This window comes from Manacus candei, unplaced genomic scaffold (assembly GCF_025592945.1).
Source record: "Manacus candei isolate 608988 ecotype Guabito, Panama unplaced genomic scaffold, ASM2559294v1 h1tg000015l, whole genome shotgun sequence".
In the NCBI taxonomy this organism is placed as follows: domain Eukaryota; kingdom Metazoa; phylum Chordata; class Aves; order Passeriformes; family Pipridae; genus Manacus; species Manacus candei.
Window position 1 is genome coordinate 2,146,535 of NW_026138063.1, and position 16,438 is coordinate 2,162,972.

The window sequence follows — 16,438 nt, forward strand, 5'->3', positions numbered from 1 at the left end:
TGTGGCTTCACCTGACCTGCCACAGAAAAAGGGCATCACTTGGATTAGAAGGAACCTTAAAGCCCATCCAGTGCCACCCCTGCCATGGGCAGGGACACCTTCCACTAGCCCAGGTTGCTCCAACCTGGCCTTGGACACTCCCAGGGATCCAGGGGCAGCCACAGCTTCTCTGGGCAACCTGTGCCAGGGCCTCCCCACCCTCCCAGCCAGGAATTCCTTCTACTTTACCTTTTAAAAGCACCTCAGGACGGGCAGATCAACTGAGCAGAAACATCTTAATGTTAGAATTAATCCTGTGCTCTGGAAATAAAGCCAGATAACTGTGTGCCCATAAAGCAGTTTCTCCTTTCTGCTCCTTGCTGTAATGGAAAAAGTAAAGTATTCAAGAAATAATTTCACAGCTTGGCTAAGCATTAACTACCAGCACTTTCTGTGCAACAAATACGTGATGCTACGGATTTGTGATGGAACAGGAGATGGCTGATGCACTTATATGAGAGGAACTGGGCCACCAGCCAAAACTGGAGTTCTACTTGCTATGTTCTCAACCAGGAGCAAGAGGAATTAATTCCTGAATTGATGTTTGTGAGGAGAGAAAAGCAAAGCACAGCATAAGGTGCAGAATCTGGGGGTGGATGCATATTCATCCGTCTTTCTTCTATTGTTTTTCTTTATCTGGCCTGTCTAGAGCTGAAAATTTATGGAAGTCTTGAATCACAGAACTCTTTGGAAGTGGAGCAGGATGTATTTCCAGCCTGACTCCCCTGGAAGAGATGGAAGACCCCACGCCTTAAATGCCTTTGAACCTGGTGCCTTTGAAAGCTTTCCCTTCAGCAAGGGTTTCAATCACTCACAGGGAACTGTAGAACCACAGTGAAAAAACTAAATTTCCTATACTTTGCTCCTGTAATGGTTGTTACATTTTACTTGTAAAACTTGAAGGTATTTTTCTTTATTTTCATAAGTTTCCTATCTAAAACTACCAGGAACTGGCTGTCAGGAAAATCTGCACTGCTGAGGTGGAAGGGGAAGATGAAAATTCCCTCACAGTCAGTTTTAATTCCAAAGTTGAGAAGTCATAAGGAAGTTCAAGGGCTCATCCAGTGAATTTGATGGCACATAATAAAGGCCTCTCACCCCAATAAAATGGGCCCTTAAATATTTCACAAGTCTCACCCTGGCAAACATCAAGACAGGAAGGGCAATAAAAGAAATCCAGGCACACAGAACCTCTCTGAAGGAGAGAGAAACCCCCATTTTCAATAAAGATATATGTTTTATACTTTGGATGAGTCACATTGGGATGAAGTAATGCACATTTAAAACTGCAGCTGCTGTTTCTAAACCTGCTCCATTACTTCCTTAAGGTTGATAAGTTCACTTACTCTTTATTCCTGCCTGATACCAAGGGACATTTAATGAAGTGGTGCCTCTTGAAATTAGTTTCTCCAAATAGCCAAGTTCTGCTGAGCAGTCTAAAAGTGAAGGGTTTTTAAGTGTGACCCTGCTCTGGAAAGGCAGTTCAGCACATAAATAAGTGCCACTGACCTTCAGCCCGTGCTCTGCTGCTCACAGATCTCCTGGATTTATCTCAGGAACGTCGGGAATCACTGGGGATGGTTGGAAGGGATGGGGTAATTATTTCACATCCAAGGACCTCTGCCATTACAGCCCAGTGCATAAATGAGAAAGAGGGGAAAAAAATCCCATTAAATTGTTCTTTCCACGCTCCTGCAGTAAAGAAGAATGAATAATAAAATAATTTCAAAATAAAAGAATAAAAGAATGAACTAATAAATTATAAACTCCATTAACTACTAGTACTTGTCACAGAATATATTTTGACAGTCATTTGCCCAATTATTTAATAACATTAACAGTTGTGTGTTTAGAAGTATAAATAATGTAATTTCACTCTTGTGCTGCTGAACTGCATTTTGTGGTGTTTAACTCCTTAAAAGTTGTAAAACCCAGGATGTAAAGGTGTAACTATATTGGATTTTTCCTCGGTGTCAGAATTGAAGAGCCTGCCACTGTCACTGCCATAACTCCTGGACCCCCCTCTGTTTCCCGACAGCCTCAAGATTTAGTTTAAAAAATTGCCCAAGATTATTCTTCTTTACAACAGGAATATTTTAAAAGGGTAGTGAAGATCTCAAAGTTGTCATAAATACCTGCCTAAGGAATCACTGACATTGGTTTTAGGGTTTTCACAAAAAATACACTTTTGATTGAAACACTTGAAAATTACATTTTTTTTTTTTTTTTGGGCTGGAAAACTGTTTCCTTGGCCATGTTTTAAATAAAAATCGTTTGAAAGAGCACCAAATAGCCCTGCATTAAATTTGTATGGGTGAAATGTCACGTATGGATATGACAACTAAATCCAGTCTCTTGCAGGAGATGCAAATTGGATTCCTGTGACTCACAGATTCAAATGATTCATCGAGACACACAGGTATCATTTAATCACATCTAAATCTTTGCCTAATGCATTGCTTTATCTTGGAATATGTGGCAGAATTTCAGCTAACATGACTGTTTTGTGTCCTCAGAGTCTCTCCCCTTCTCCACCCACTTGCAACTGAGAGCATATTAATAAATATTTTCATTTTAGAGGTTGAGCTCTGCATATGAAGAGAGGCAACTATGACATTCCCACATTTAAGTAGCAATGAGGCAAACTATGGATAGTTTTGCCTTTTGTTTTCAAAAATGATATTTTACAGAGGTCCTCCGGGGTTACACCTGGAATGAGGAAAATGGGGCTGAAAGGATTTAATTTATCTTTAAAATAAGATCCACTATGTCATTCCAACAGCAAAGCAAGCCAGGGATGAATGTTTGATATAAAAGTTTATGACACATGAAATGGGCTTTAATAGTAAGTCTGTAAAGTCTTGGAAAAATAAGTCTCTCTGGAGTGGCAGAGTCCTGGTTTTATGGTGCTTTGATAGGTGGGAAGGTCATAAAATCGTTGTGTATGAGGAAAGAATTAAAAATGTAATTGAACACGGTTCGTAAATCCATGAAGGTTCCAAAGCTACACTCTGGCTTCTAATTCCTGCTGGAAGAGGTTTCTCTGTAGTTACACTGGGAAGGCTGACAGTAAATACAATTTTAAATCTACAAATCCCTGGTGGATTTTTTCTTCCCAGGTGTGACTTCCCATTGCCCTGGAGTTCTCCATCCTTTGGGGATTGTGTCTGCGTGTTCCAGGATATCTCCCAATCTCCTTTGTGATTGAATTGGCCCCAGAGCTCAGATTTTGATTTATATGGAGCAGCAAAGCCTCGTTCTTCCAGGACTGCAAATGTCCTCGTTTGAGATCAGCTGAGGAGATGGGATGGAAGCCTTTTACAACTCTGAAAGGAATCACTCTTTTCAGGCTGGTCAATACACTTCTCTTATTAATCACAAAGAGGGATAAGCATAAAAGGAGATATTTTTACATCTGCCCTAAAATTCTGAAAATTCTGCAGTGACAAATGGCTTTTAATAAGAGAAGGAGGTAAAGGGAAAAGCAGAAGGAAATGTTAAAAATGAGACTTTCTGACAGTTTTTGACTAAGAAGGGAGCACAGAGGGAGATCAAAGATGAAATGAATGGCAGTTCTTACTGATTTGTTCATTAATTTTGTGTTATTAATTTTCCAAATAACTATCATCTTTAGCAAAGCATCCACCTTTTAGGTGTCTAGTGACAAATAACATCCCTCTGGGAGGGCTTGATTTCATTGGGAATGAAACTATGGAACAGAAACCTCTTTGCTGATCTGTTTTGCAACAGTATGAAATAGTTTCCAGAAAACAGCAATAAAACCTAATAAATTTCACACAGAGCAGTATTTTATAGGAAAGCTGACAGGGAAAATATTAATTAATCAAAGAAATACCCAATTAACATTATTGCACCAGTAGTAAAACACATACATGTGCAGCCAGTGTGTAATTACAGCTACACAGACTGGGTTTGAAATTATAAGTATGAATATATTTATTTTCTTTCTTTGTTCCCTCTTGGAGTTCTAGAGCAGTCCTGATTATCCTTCAGATTTTATTTTTGGGAATTAGACAGAAAAGAAATTCCCATTTCTTACCCTACAGTCTCAGAGAAACTGGGCCACGTGTAAAAAGGGGATCTAAATAAAGAGAATTCCTGTCGAGGGAAAGGCCTGGACCTCTGTCAAAAGAATAGAAATAAAGAAGCAGCAACACTGATTATCTTGGCAGGGCAGAAAACGCAGAAGATTCGCTTTCCAAGAGAAAAATACATCAAGATTAAGAAGAATCTGCCTCAGATTCACTCACAATTAATCAGTTTAATTACAGGGATAAAATATCAGGTGAATCCTGCCAAGTACAGATGGCCAGAGCTGACTTTAAAAAGCTGAAGGTTCCAAATTTGTGTGTCCTGGAGAACAATGAATGTAACCTCATTAAGCAAAAAATGCATTTCTGTGTATCTTGGCCTTTCAAATTTATAAAGCTTCTTACAGGAAAGACTGGATATTCGGTCAGAGAAATCAATGCACACAAATTTTATGTATTTGGGGTCTTTGTAGACAGTTTAAACACTGTTAATAGATATGAGGATTTTCTTTTACAGTAATAATTAGTGCTCTAAGCCAAGTCTAACTTGGGTTATCCCTACTCCTCTTTCTGAGTAGTGTGAGGACATTCCCTTCTCTGGTTTCTAGGAGGCAGCAATTAAGCAAACAAATTATTTCCTGCGTCTTCAATTGGCTTCTCTGCCCTTAGAGGGGATTAAATTTCACTGAAAATCATCTCCCACCCTCTGAAAAGCACCCATAAGGCATCCTGGGCTGATTCCTTAGTGCAAGAGAAACTTCTAGACATGTTTCCTTTATTATACATCATCTCTACCCCCTTTTTCCTTCCAGAGGGACAGGGAATATTCTTCTTCCTCGTAGTTCTAAAGCACCAGAGATTGAAACAGGAATTTAAAAGAGTAGGGATAGAAGAAAATTTAGTTTCAGTATAATTAGGAATGGTTTCACCTTGATGGCATCGGGATAAAGGAAAATTTAGTTGAAACAAAATTAGAAATAGTTTCACTTTGATGACCTTGATAAGGGCTTTTAAAGTCAGTTTTAGATAAAGCAAATACAGGCAGACTGATGTGGCCTTTTGGAGGAAAAATATGTGTTATTTGAGTGATAATTCAGTGCTTTCCTCTTGCCTTATTTTTTCACTTTCTACACTATGCATTCAAATGCAAGAAGAATTTTACCAACTGGGGTTTCACTATAAATAGGGACACTGAGGGGACATTGAGGGGACACTGAGGGGACACTGAGGGGCTGTGAGGGGTCAGAGGGACATGAGGGCCCTTGGTTATAACAAGAGAAAATCACTGAGCTCATCCTTTCATCTTCCATATTTCCTTAAACTCCCCAAATTTTAATTCCTCATCTTTCCCTCCTGAAATCCAACTCCTTGGACCTCACCCCACACTAATTTGTCTTCCTGAGGAATCCTCTGCCCCAGTTCTGGTGGATTCTCACCCCTGCCTCGTGTTTGTTGACACACTTGGGAGGGAGAACCAAGCACACACACCTATTATCCTTTTGATGCTCCCTGTGGAATGTTCTTTTGCATATTCCAAAGCCAGAACACGGTTTCCTGCAGTTTCAGCATTAGATGGAGGAAGGTTTAGTGCTGTAATCATTTCAAATTAGTTGTTGCCCTTTTAGTCTTTGCTGCTCCAAGCCCAGGCCTCGAACACTTCCAAACGTCCTGCGTGGTTTTAAACATCCTGTTGATCAGTTCTCCCACGGAATTTGACACCACTGTGCTTGTTGTGACTGTCACAGTTTGTAAACCATGTAAGAATGTCTAAAACAAAGAGGAACTGCAGCTGTTTCTTTGCTGGGAGCCAGATGAAATTTCTCCTCGCTTTTTCGGTCAGTTCTTGTATCACGTGTGCTGAAGCCCTGCAAGAAAGGTGGTGTCACCCCTGTTTTAAAGCAAAAATACAGAATGATCCTGCAAATTCCAGGAGAACCTCGGTCTTAGGAGAATTCCTGGTCTAATCAGCCTAATCCCAGCTCTGCAACTCACTCCTGGCTTTGCATCTGGACCGTTCTGGATTTTAAACTCCTTTTAGGTAGCTTTTCCTGGTTAGTTCTGTTTGTTTTGCACCTGAAAGAGCAGCAGTTATAAAGTGAGTGATGCCACAGCGTGGGAAAAGAGCTGAGACTGAGAAATATTGTCACCAGCTTCGAGAAACAAGAGGGAGAAAGCAGAGCTTAGATGTGCAGGGACACAGATCTGCCTTCCCTGATCCCTTCTGTTCCTAAATGACCCACCCTCGGTTCCAAAAGGGAGGTGACAGTCTGCCAGGGGATGGAACAAGGCTCGGGGAATTCACTGCTCCTCACAACAGACACAATTAACTGTCCAGCCGTTGTGAAATGCTCGGCTTGTGACACATTTAATGGTGTGGTATCACCTTGAATTTGGAATTGGCTGTGCCTGATCCAGCCGTGCACATCCCTCGTGCTTTTGCAGTTCCCCAGCCTCCAGAGTTTTCACTGACTCAATTATCTGCCTTGCTGCAGAATTAACCAAGCTCCTGAACTGGTCTGACTGGGTGTGGGGTCTGTGACTCCTGCAGCCAACAATGCAATCATCACAATCTGTTATTTGCATTACAAACAGCAGCAAGTGGAGCCCCAGCAGCTGGAGCCACATTCCTTATGGAGTTCCATCCCTTATCTGGCTCCATTTCCCATCCCAGTTGTTCTGTGGTGATTCACAGCCCCACTGCAGGTGTGATACCACCCCAGATAACCTGGCTGCTGGTGCTGGTTGTTCTGGAGCCACATGCCAGCTGTTTTACCTCGAACCTGGTGAAGAATTGGGCAATTTTTGTCCTTTCCAGGAACACTGGTGTGTGTCCTGTAGGTTCTCTGTCCTGCCAGGCCTCGCTGTGTCCTCACCAGGAGGAGGGACAGGGCAGGAAGAGGTTTTTCACCTGAACTTTCTGCTTCTGTTATTTTCCAGCCTCCAGATTTTAACCAGACAGATAAATGAGTTGTCACAGTGTGTAGGTGTGGGGCACAGATGTTTCAGGCACTTTTACCTTGGTCTTCTCAGGAAATGAGGCTTATTTCCTTTCATTCCCTCTATCTCTCCATGCATCCCATACTTTTCAGCCCTGGACCATTTTCATTCAAGCTGGGAAAAGAAATTCCGGTCTCAAAGACATGAATTTGGTCAAAAGAGATGACCAAGAAGACAAAAGCAGCTTTATTATGTAGTTATACCAACCCAAACCATACCAGACAGCAGAGGAGCCACACAGAAGACAATCAGATTCATATGGGTTTGTATCTTAGGAGACATCAGAAAATCCCATTATAAGGCATGAAATAATAGGGGGAGGGGGAAAGCTTATGGAGCTAATCTTCTAAATTTTATATAACCCCAAATTTCCTGCTTTTGCCTATGGGGAACCTTGGTGAACTGAAAAAGGGAGGTGGGTGATTTCCTTCAGTGCAGCTGTAATTTGAATATTTCTGCTTTGTTTGGTTAATTTTCCCTTGCTGGGGAAATTGCTGTGTCACCTTTATATGGTTGTGTTTGAATTTGCTTGGCAAGGAAACCACGGTGAGAAGCATTAAAACCAGATTTTGACATTTAATTGTGTGGGCAACAGGATCAAGAGACCTGAAAACAAGGGATCAGCCCCTGTGGGACAGAGTGGTACTGGGAGGGGCTCATTCCTGCTCTTCAGAGTAAGATCTTTTGCCAAAAAATGCTTTCAAAATGTGCTTTCTTCATGTACCTGCAGTCATCCATCAAAGGCAGAGTATAGTTTTGTCTGGAGGGGTTTGTTGGTTTATTTTTCTTTTAATTTTGAAGAGAATTTCTGTTTTTTATTTTTTTTTTCTCTCTGTGTGAAGAAGTATCTTAAACTGCCTTAAAAGGCAGGGATTTCAGGCGGTTTCTGTGTTCTGAGTGAAGCCATGCACACCTCATTATGCATTGTGAAAGGTATTAATGGGTTCTTATCTCCCCTCGGGATTTTGGCTGGGAAAAGCAGCGGGAGCAGGAACAGAGGACGCCTGGGGGGCTCCACACACCACGGCATGACTTTGGGAATGGATCCTGCTTTTCCCAACCCCACCTGCACTATAACCCACCTCTTTCTCAAGGGTCTCAGCTCTCAGGTAAAACTTTTGGGTGCTCTTAGAGCTGAACAAACCCAGGCAAGTCTCACTTGCCCAGTTTCAACTGGGGGAGCTTGTTATTGAAAGAACTGGTGGAGAACTGCTGGAAATAATGAAATGGTTTGATACTTGGGAGCCATAACCTGAGTTTTGCTGGCTTTTATGCAGATGTTTTTGGAGAGGAGTCAGAGGGCAGAGGAGACAGCCCTGCCTTGAACTGCCCTGAGATTTGGGGCTCTGCCACAGCATCTTGCTGAAGGATTCAGAAGAGGCTGATCCACCTCACGGGGAAGGTGAGGAGCATGAAGTAAAGATGCTGGTCCACCAGGAGGGAAGTGTCATCTACAACATTTTCCTGCCCTAAACCCCAAAAAAACTCCTTGTCCCACCCCAGCCCTCCACACTCCACTGAAATACTCAGCTGAGAAAGTCAAGTTGAAAGCAGAAACTCTTAAAATCCTGCAGCAGAGCCCCAGGGCAGTCGTATTTCACATTTGATGAGCCCATTCTCATCTGGACCTTCCATGATGTAGGAGTTGGTCCAGCTCAGGAGACACACCCGGGGCAGACCCTCTGTTGGATGTGGGGCAGCCATTTATCATTTCTGAATTTTCTGTGGAAAAATTGGACAGTTCTTAAACAGAAAATTTTGTTGAAAAGCCATGGGGGGGAAAAACAAAATTTTGAGGGAGCAGGTCAGTGTTTGCTCATGGGTGAGCTCAGGCTGTGTTTGGTGAGGAAGAGAGGAAAGGTGAGGCCCAGGTACCTCAGACATTGCTTGTGGCACATTATCCCAAAACGAAGCTGATTCATATTTGGAAATGACTTGGCTGCAGGCAGATAGTTTAGAACATCATCTATTATAGTTTAGAACAGCATTTATTATGCAGATTTCTACCTACTTTACTTGTCCAATTAGATCATTAAAATGCCTCGAGCGTCTGTGGCTTGGTTTTGTTTTTGGAGCACTTTTTTGAGGAGAGCTCAGCACCTTTTCCTCCCAAAAATTGGCCACGTGTTCTCTCCACCCCAGATGAGGATGATGTAGGTGTGGGAGATACCTGGAGCTGTTTGAAAGTGATGCCAATCAAAGGTTGCAAAAGGAGGTGGTGACTTCAGCAGAGACTTTCCTGTGACATATTAATTGAGCTGCATTTTTGTGGCCACTTAACTCTCTGTCACCAGATTTTTGCATAGACATTAAACTGCCCCTCTGCAGGAACTCTGACAGCCTAAAATCCCATTTAGGCAGCCTAAAATCCCACAGAGGCAGGGGTGTTTTGGGGGATTCAGGATTAGGGGAGGCACTAATTGGGAGCGTTTTTTTTGCTAAACTTTGTTTCAGCCTCGTGTGTCCCTCCCTGCCCACAGTTCCACGACTCGGGCTCTGCACAAATTATCAAATTACTGGTGCCCCTGTTGCATAATTCCCAGTGCTGTGGCCAGAGGAGCTCTCAGCAGTGGTGGAGGAGGGCGGGGCGTGGAGGATTCTCTGTAATTGAGGATCAAAGCTCCTGGTTTCTGCCTCTCCATCTACAGAGGAGCAGCTCAGCTCCAAAGGGCAACAAGTGCTGGGAAGCATCTCCCACCTGGACGTGTTGTTGTCACGGGGGACGAGTGAAGAGGTGAGTTCTGCTGCTTAAAATATCGATTTTTTTTTGGAGGAAAGGTCTTTCCTCAGAGCATCTTTGTGAGGCATTTAATGATAAGAGGCTCAAGTGTAACCTGGATTTAGTAAAACCTGCCTGCAAAGGGCATGGATAGAGAGAGGATATTGCTACAAGTAGTTATAGTTTTTAACTACAGGAGCATTAATTTATCTCACCTGTCAGGAGGAAAAGAGGTGGGGGAAGTTACGGGAGCAAAATGCAAAAAGGTGACACGAAATATCTCTAAAAACTTTGGGAAGTGGCTTTTGTTCCATGGAGTTAGATGTTTTTAATTCATGAGGAATAAGTTTCTTTCCACAGATCTTGACACCGCCAGGAGTTCCTTCCTTTCCAGTCAAACAGTGGGGAATCCCAGTTTTTGGGTTGTCTCCTCTTATTTTACCAAATGACAGGAACCACCAATAACTGAAATAGCCCTTTTTTCCCTTTCCCTCTCCAGTTTTGTGTTCTAAATACGTAATGTAACACTCAGCAGTTATTAGCATTGATTTGAACACAAAGCTTTAAAAAAAGTGTTTATTATTTCTTATTTCACATATTTATATATTATATAAGCTTTAAAAAAAGTGTTTATTATTTCTTTTTCCACATATTTATATATTATATATTATATATTATATATTATATATTATATATTATATATTATATATTATATATTATATTTAATATGATAGATATTTATTAATTATTATTATAATAATTTATTGTTCACTCTGGCAACAGATCAATTTGAACTTTGCTGCAGAAAAAGCTGGATAACATGTATATAATTTCCTTTTATTTTATATATATTTTTAGATATATTATATATACTTTTTATATCTATTTTTATAGTTCTGTATGGATGATGTTCTGCATATTCCCAGTTTGCACCTGGGAATTCCAGCAGCAATGAGGCATAAGACCTAAAATCCAGTGTGCAGGAGTAGAAATCAAAGTTCTATATCCAACTCCATGAATGGAGAGGGAGAGAGGGATTGGAGTGCTTTTGGAATTAAGCTGCTTCAGCAGAGTCTTGAGCAACCCAGGGCAAGGCAAAATTAGGAAAGAGTTTGGCCTGGGGACTGGTATTGCCACAACTATTGGGCAACTGATTTATGGGAAAAAAGAGATATTGTGGTGGATGGTGGTGATGGAAGGGTTGGATTCCCACCAGCTCTCCTCTGTCTGACAGGGAAGGCTTTGGGAGCAGCGGGAAGCTGGGGATGGACGTGAAGAGCACCAAGAACTTTGTGTTCTGGCTGTTCTGCCAGTTCGAGCTGATCACCTGCAGTTACCTCATGGAGCCCTGGGAGAAGGTTCTCTTCTACTCCTTCAACCTCTCCATGGTGGGGATGTTGTTCTACACCACCTACGTCTGCGTCGCTGCCCAGCTCAGCCCAGCCCTCCAGTTCCTCTGGCATTTACTTGGAAACCAGCAGGAAAACGCTGTTTCTGCTGTGAAGTAACATCCTCAACCTGCCTTTTGGATCAGAGGGGTGTTTTCTTAATGCTTTGTTTTGTTCAGAAACAAACTGTGTGCAAGCACTGCTTTATCCTGCAGCAGCATCTCCTCCTGTTCTTGATTCCAGGGCTCTCTGACAGCCAATTATTTTGCCCAAACAACTCCAATCAATCCTTTTTTTGGTCTTGTTTTGTGGTTTTTTTTTTTTTTTTTTTTTTTTTTTTTTTTTTTACCATTTGCTTCTTAAAAGAGCTTTTAATTTTCAAGACTGGCTGGAGTTCCAGGGCTGGGTTTTGTACAGAAACAACCCCTGTTGTGTATTTTGTTGTTCCAGGCAGAGCTGCTCGGATGTGGAGTTCTCATCTTGACAAATTCCGTGGAATAAATTTGCTCCTGTTTGCCAGAGATGTGGACACACCACTGGCGGGTGGGACATTGATTTATAGAATGATTTCAGTATTTATTTAGTCACCTGGATTATCTAATACACTGAATTAGATAATTAGATAACTGGCTGATCATCATTCTGCAAATCCTGCAGTTGATTTGTTAAAAGTTAAAAAAATTTTCTATGAAAATTTATAATAAAATTCTCGTATTCCTGGACTTTCTAAAGCCAGAGCATTTTTGTTTTACTTTTAGAAGACTGATAAACCATGTATGTCATGCACAGAGCACAGAACTACAGATTCACTGGTGGGAGGGTGGGAGCTGCTTCTCTAAGCTTGGGGCATGTGTATTTATAGGATGATTTTGGTATTTATTTAGTCACCTGGATTATCTAATACAATGAATTACTCGACTGGCCCATCATCGTTCTGCAAATCCTGCAGTTGATTTGTTAAAAGTTAAAAAAATTTTCTAAGAAAAATTTATAATAAAATTCTCGTATTCCTGGACCTTCTAAAGCCAGAGCATTTTTGTTTTGCTTTTAGAAGACTGATAAACCATGTATGTCATGCACAGAGCACAGAACTACAGATTCACTGGTGGGAGGGGTTTCAGTTGAAAATAAAACCCTGCTTAAAATACAAGTCTCCTTTTTTCTTAAAAGGAAAAGTCTCTTATTCCCCTCTTTCACCTCCTCTTTTACTCTCCTGTAGTGTTTGAAACATGAACTCCTGAGCCCTCAGACTGTCCCTGCTGTGCTGGGTTTGGCTGCAACTGGTTTTGTTCCAAATTCCATATTTTTCGAGCTGTAGAAACACAAGATTCCTGTGCTGTGGCTTCCTCCAGTGGACGTGGGTGGGAGCCTGGGATGAACTTGGCACCTGGAATCAGGGTTTGGAATCACCCCAGGAGAAGAAAAGAGCAGAGAAAGACACACAGGGAAACACAAATCCAACTTCTCCCACCCACTCTGAGTTTTGTCACTTCTTTGGAGCACAGGGATGCTCCTGGAATGTCCCTCAGGAGACTGGGATGTTGTCAGTCGGTGGCAGTCAAATGACTTGTGGAGTGAGATTCAGTCATAGGCGGTGACAAAACCAAGTGAAGACACTAATTATGTTATTTGTCATCTCAATATGAGATTCAGTTGCTTTCCCAGTTTGTAATTAGGGGAAAATAAGACAGGATATGAAAATAATTTATTTGGGAGAATGAGGGCAGCTGTGCTTAAATTCACAACTCTTTTGACAGTACCCAAATAATCTGTGTTTGTAAAAAAAAAACAAACTATTTAAATCCTTTCAGATTCAAGTCCAACTGTATGTTTTATTAAACTAATATAATGATAAAGTAGTAACTAGCTTGGATTAGCTCCTAGCAGCTTTCATGCTCAGTATGTACGTTATATTTACTGCTGTTTGTTAATGTACATTGTATTTACTGATATTCATTCATATAAATTGTATTTACTGATGTTTAGGAAGACAATAGGGAACACACAGTATTTTAGTTATGTCAATTATTAGCCTGTTTATGGAGACAAGGATTTTATTTCCAAACTGTGAGTTTATAGCAGGTAAAGAAGGACAGTATTTTGCATTAAATGTGCTGGAGGGACGTGCCCTGTGTGCCTGGCAAGGAGCTCAGTGCACAGATCACCAGAGCTGTGTTTACAGTCAATTATAGTGAAGGCTGCACACGTACATCCAGAGGGTTTATCAACATGAGGGAATCTGACACGGGGCTGGAGGAGCAGGAACTCTCACCCTGGGTGTGCTTTTGTTTATTGTTGCCCTTTCCAGGTCTCCCCAGTGCAAATTCCTGGCGTTGCCTCGAGTGTCTGGTGCCTCTTTTGCAACAGCCTGGATTCCATGTGGCCATCCCTGGGCTCCTGACAGTCTGCTCCTGTCATTCCAGGATCATTCCAGGATCATTCCAGGATCATTCCAGGGTCATTGCAGCTCTCTGTGCTGTTCCACAGCCCCAAAGGTCCCAGCTGGGCTGGGTGAGTGGGATATGCAGCCAGGAAAGCACCAAAACCCAGCAAAGGAAACCAGGGGCTGAGTGGCAGCTGAACCTCCTCAACTTCTTGATTAATTTTACTCATCACACTCTTGTCCTGACAGTCACTGATCTACACAATTTCCAGGATTAAATACAGGGTTTAGATATCCCATTCCAGTTCCTCCTGGCTGTTTTGCTGTTTCGGTTTCCAAACGCTGACCTGCCCGGGCAGGTTCCTGCTGGAAGCAGTGCCTGAGGTGCAGATTTGGGAGAAGGGTTTGGATTTGTACTGTCAGGCCTGTGCCTGCTCATCTCCTGGCAGTTTGATCAGGGTCAGGCACCCAGGGAATGGCTGGAGCTGTGCCAGGGCAGGGGCAGGTTGGATCTCAGGGAAAGGTTCTTCCCCCAGAGGGTGGTTGGCACTGCCCAGGCTCCCCAGGGCAGTGGGCACAGCCCCAAGGCTGACAGAGCTCCAGGAGGGTTTGGCTGATCCTCTGGGGCACAGGGGGGGATTGTTGGGGTGTCTCTGCAGGGCCAGGAGTTGGACTGATGATCCTTGTGAGTCCCTTGGGTTAGGAGATTCCATGACTGGTGTAATTTGGTGTCTATCAAATGAGCCACACACTCAGTACATTTATCCCAGCTGAGAACAGACACTCTCCCCATGGAGCAGAGCCACTGGAACAGGCTGCTTTGGGGTTTTCCAAGGTTTTTTTCAATCAGTGCAGTTTGTACCAGCTCTTCAGGCTGCACTGAGTGGCCACGACGTTCTTCTTCACCCCTGATGCCAAGTGTTACAAACCCCAATTAATGAATGAGTGGCTGAGGCAGAAACTATTCCAAGAGGAACAGGAAATGGGACATTCCCTGCAGTGCCTGCCTGGACACCCTTCTCTGGGGACACCTGCACCAAGGGCAGCTCCCTGGGAGTTCCTGCCAGCACCTGGAGCTTTGCCATCCCTCTCAGCCCGAGTCTTTTGCTCAGGCAAGAACAAGGGAAGTTTTTGGGATGAACTTTCTCTCACAGTCCACGTGAGTAGGAGGTTGTTTGTCAGACACTGGGGTGGCTGGTTGGTCTCCTCAATGCTGTCAGAAGATCTGATCAGATCCATGAGGAGCTGCCTGTGCCCCACAGAGCTCCTGACTCCACACGTGTTTTCCCTGTGGGCTGAGCTGGGGGGTGTGAGGGGAGCAGGGATGGTTGTTCAGCTGCTGCTGGGGTTTTGTTATCGGTCACATGAAGGAGTTGCTCTCTCCTGGGCCTGCTGACCTCAGACTGTGTGCAGTTTGGGCTGTTTAGGGACTTTCTGTCCATGAAGGATTAATTTTAGTGTTGGCCAAAGTTCTTTTCTGCCCTAGAACCAGCCTGGTTCTCTCATTTCCACTCCCCACCTTTGTGACTAGCTCTCACCTCCCACCCCTTTGTCTATAAGGTGAAATTTATGTCCTTTGGGACTAAAAAGGCAGGTGGGGGTGATGTTCAGCACCACCCAGATCCCTGCCTGTCAATTGTACAACTCAAGCAATGCTGGTTCAGCAAGAGTTGAGACTAAAGAACAAAATAATAAACAGCTGCTAAAATCCAACTGCTCGTGCTGTTCACTGGGAAACTCTTTGATCTTTCCAGCTACAATCCATCCTGCTGGATCCACAGTATCCTCATTAAGAAGGATTATTATTGCAGGACTTTTACAGCTTATCTCATTAAACTTTAATCTGTGTTTTGTTGATCCAAAGAGTTAACACTTCCTAAAGGCAATAAGGATGACAATTCTGTTCACATTTTACCCCCTCTGCTTCTGATAACTCCTAGCAGTTTTTAGAAGCCTGAGATAAGTTCATACTCCTGATTACTTGTATTGTTTTGAACTACAACACATGCATTTTGTCTATGCCACTGTTTACATCTGAGCTCTTATCTTGGCTGTTCATTATCTGACTGGAAAATCCTGCTTCTCAGTGAACCTGTCAGCACTTTATGGCCTCTGCATCCCACAGAACACTCTCCTTTTCATCCTGCATAGATTTTGGTTGGAGCAGGGTTGAGTTTGCAGCAGATCTGTTTGCTTTTGCCAAGCTGACCTTAAATTACTCCGTCCTGTCTGGCTGAAACTTTCTGCTTCACTTTTCCTGCTCAACTGAAAGTGCTTCGTGTGACAGCTGAGTTACAGCTGTCCTGTCATAAAATATCCCTTCTTCATTACTGGTGATGTTTCCACACAGTGTAAATGTTATTTAGAATGGGATTAACTTGGCTATTTTTCTAGGTATATTTTATAGAGATAGAGGGGAGAATTGGACAGTGTGAATGCTCCCCAGGAGCTCTTTCTGCTGCCAGAGCTCCTCTCTCAGGGAGCGTCAGGGGAGGAGTCTGCGGGTGCTGAAGCATCAATTATTGTGTGATTTCTGCCCCTGCTCCAATTGATTTGTAATCACCCCATAAAAAACCCCACAGGGTGTTCAGTAGGTGAGTTGTGATCCCCTTCAGAGGGCAGCTGGGGGTCCAGGCACCAGCTCCCAGCTAAAAACAGGGGTGTGGGGGCTTTGGATCCGAAGCTCTAAGGCAGTGCAGGAAATTTATTCTAAATTATTTTTTTAAAAATATAAAGCTATATTAAAAGAACTGGTTTTTGAGGTTAAACAATCTTGTGTGTCCCTTGCATCCTGTGAGAGTGCAGGGAATTCCCTGGAGAACAGGGATCTTCTCAGTCCCTACAACTCCCTGCCAGGAGG

The 16,438-nt window shown here is 42.8% G+C and overlaps 1 protein-coding gene across 1 annotated transcript; it reads left to right on the forward strand.

Annotated features, from left to right (window-relative positions):
• The first annotated feature begins 9,738 nt into the window (after positions 1-9,738).
• Positions 9,739-11,486, forward strand: LOC127468590 (serine palmitoyltransferase small subunit B-like). The gene is made up of 2 exons (XM_051781911.1): positions 9,739-9,822; positions 11,042-11,486. The coding sequence occupies exon 2, from the start codon at positions 11,073-11,075 to the stop codon at positions 11,313-11,315; it is 243 nt and encodes an 80-aa protein (XP_051637871.1). The 5' UTR covers positions 9,739-9,822; positions 11,042-11,072; the 3' UTR covers positions 11,316-11,486.
• The last annotated feature ends 4,952 nt before the right edge of the window (positions 11,487-16,438 follow it).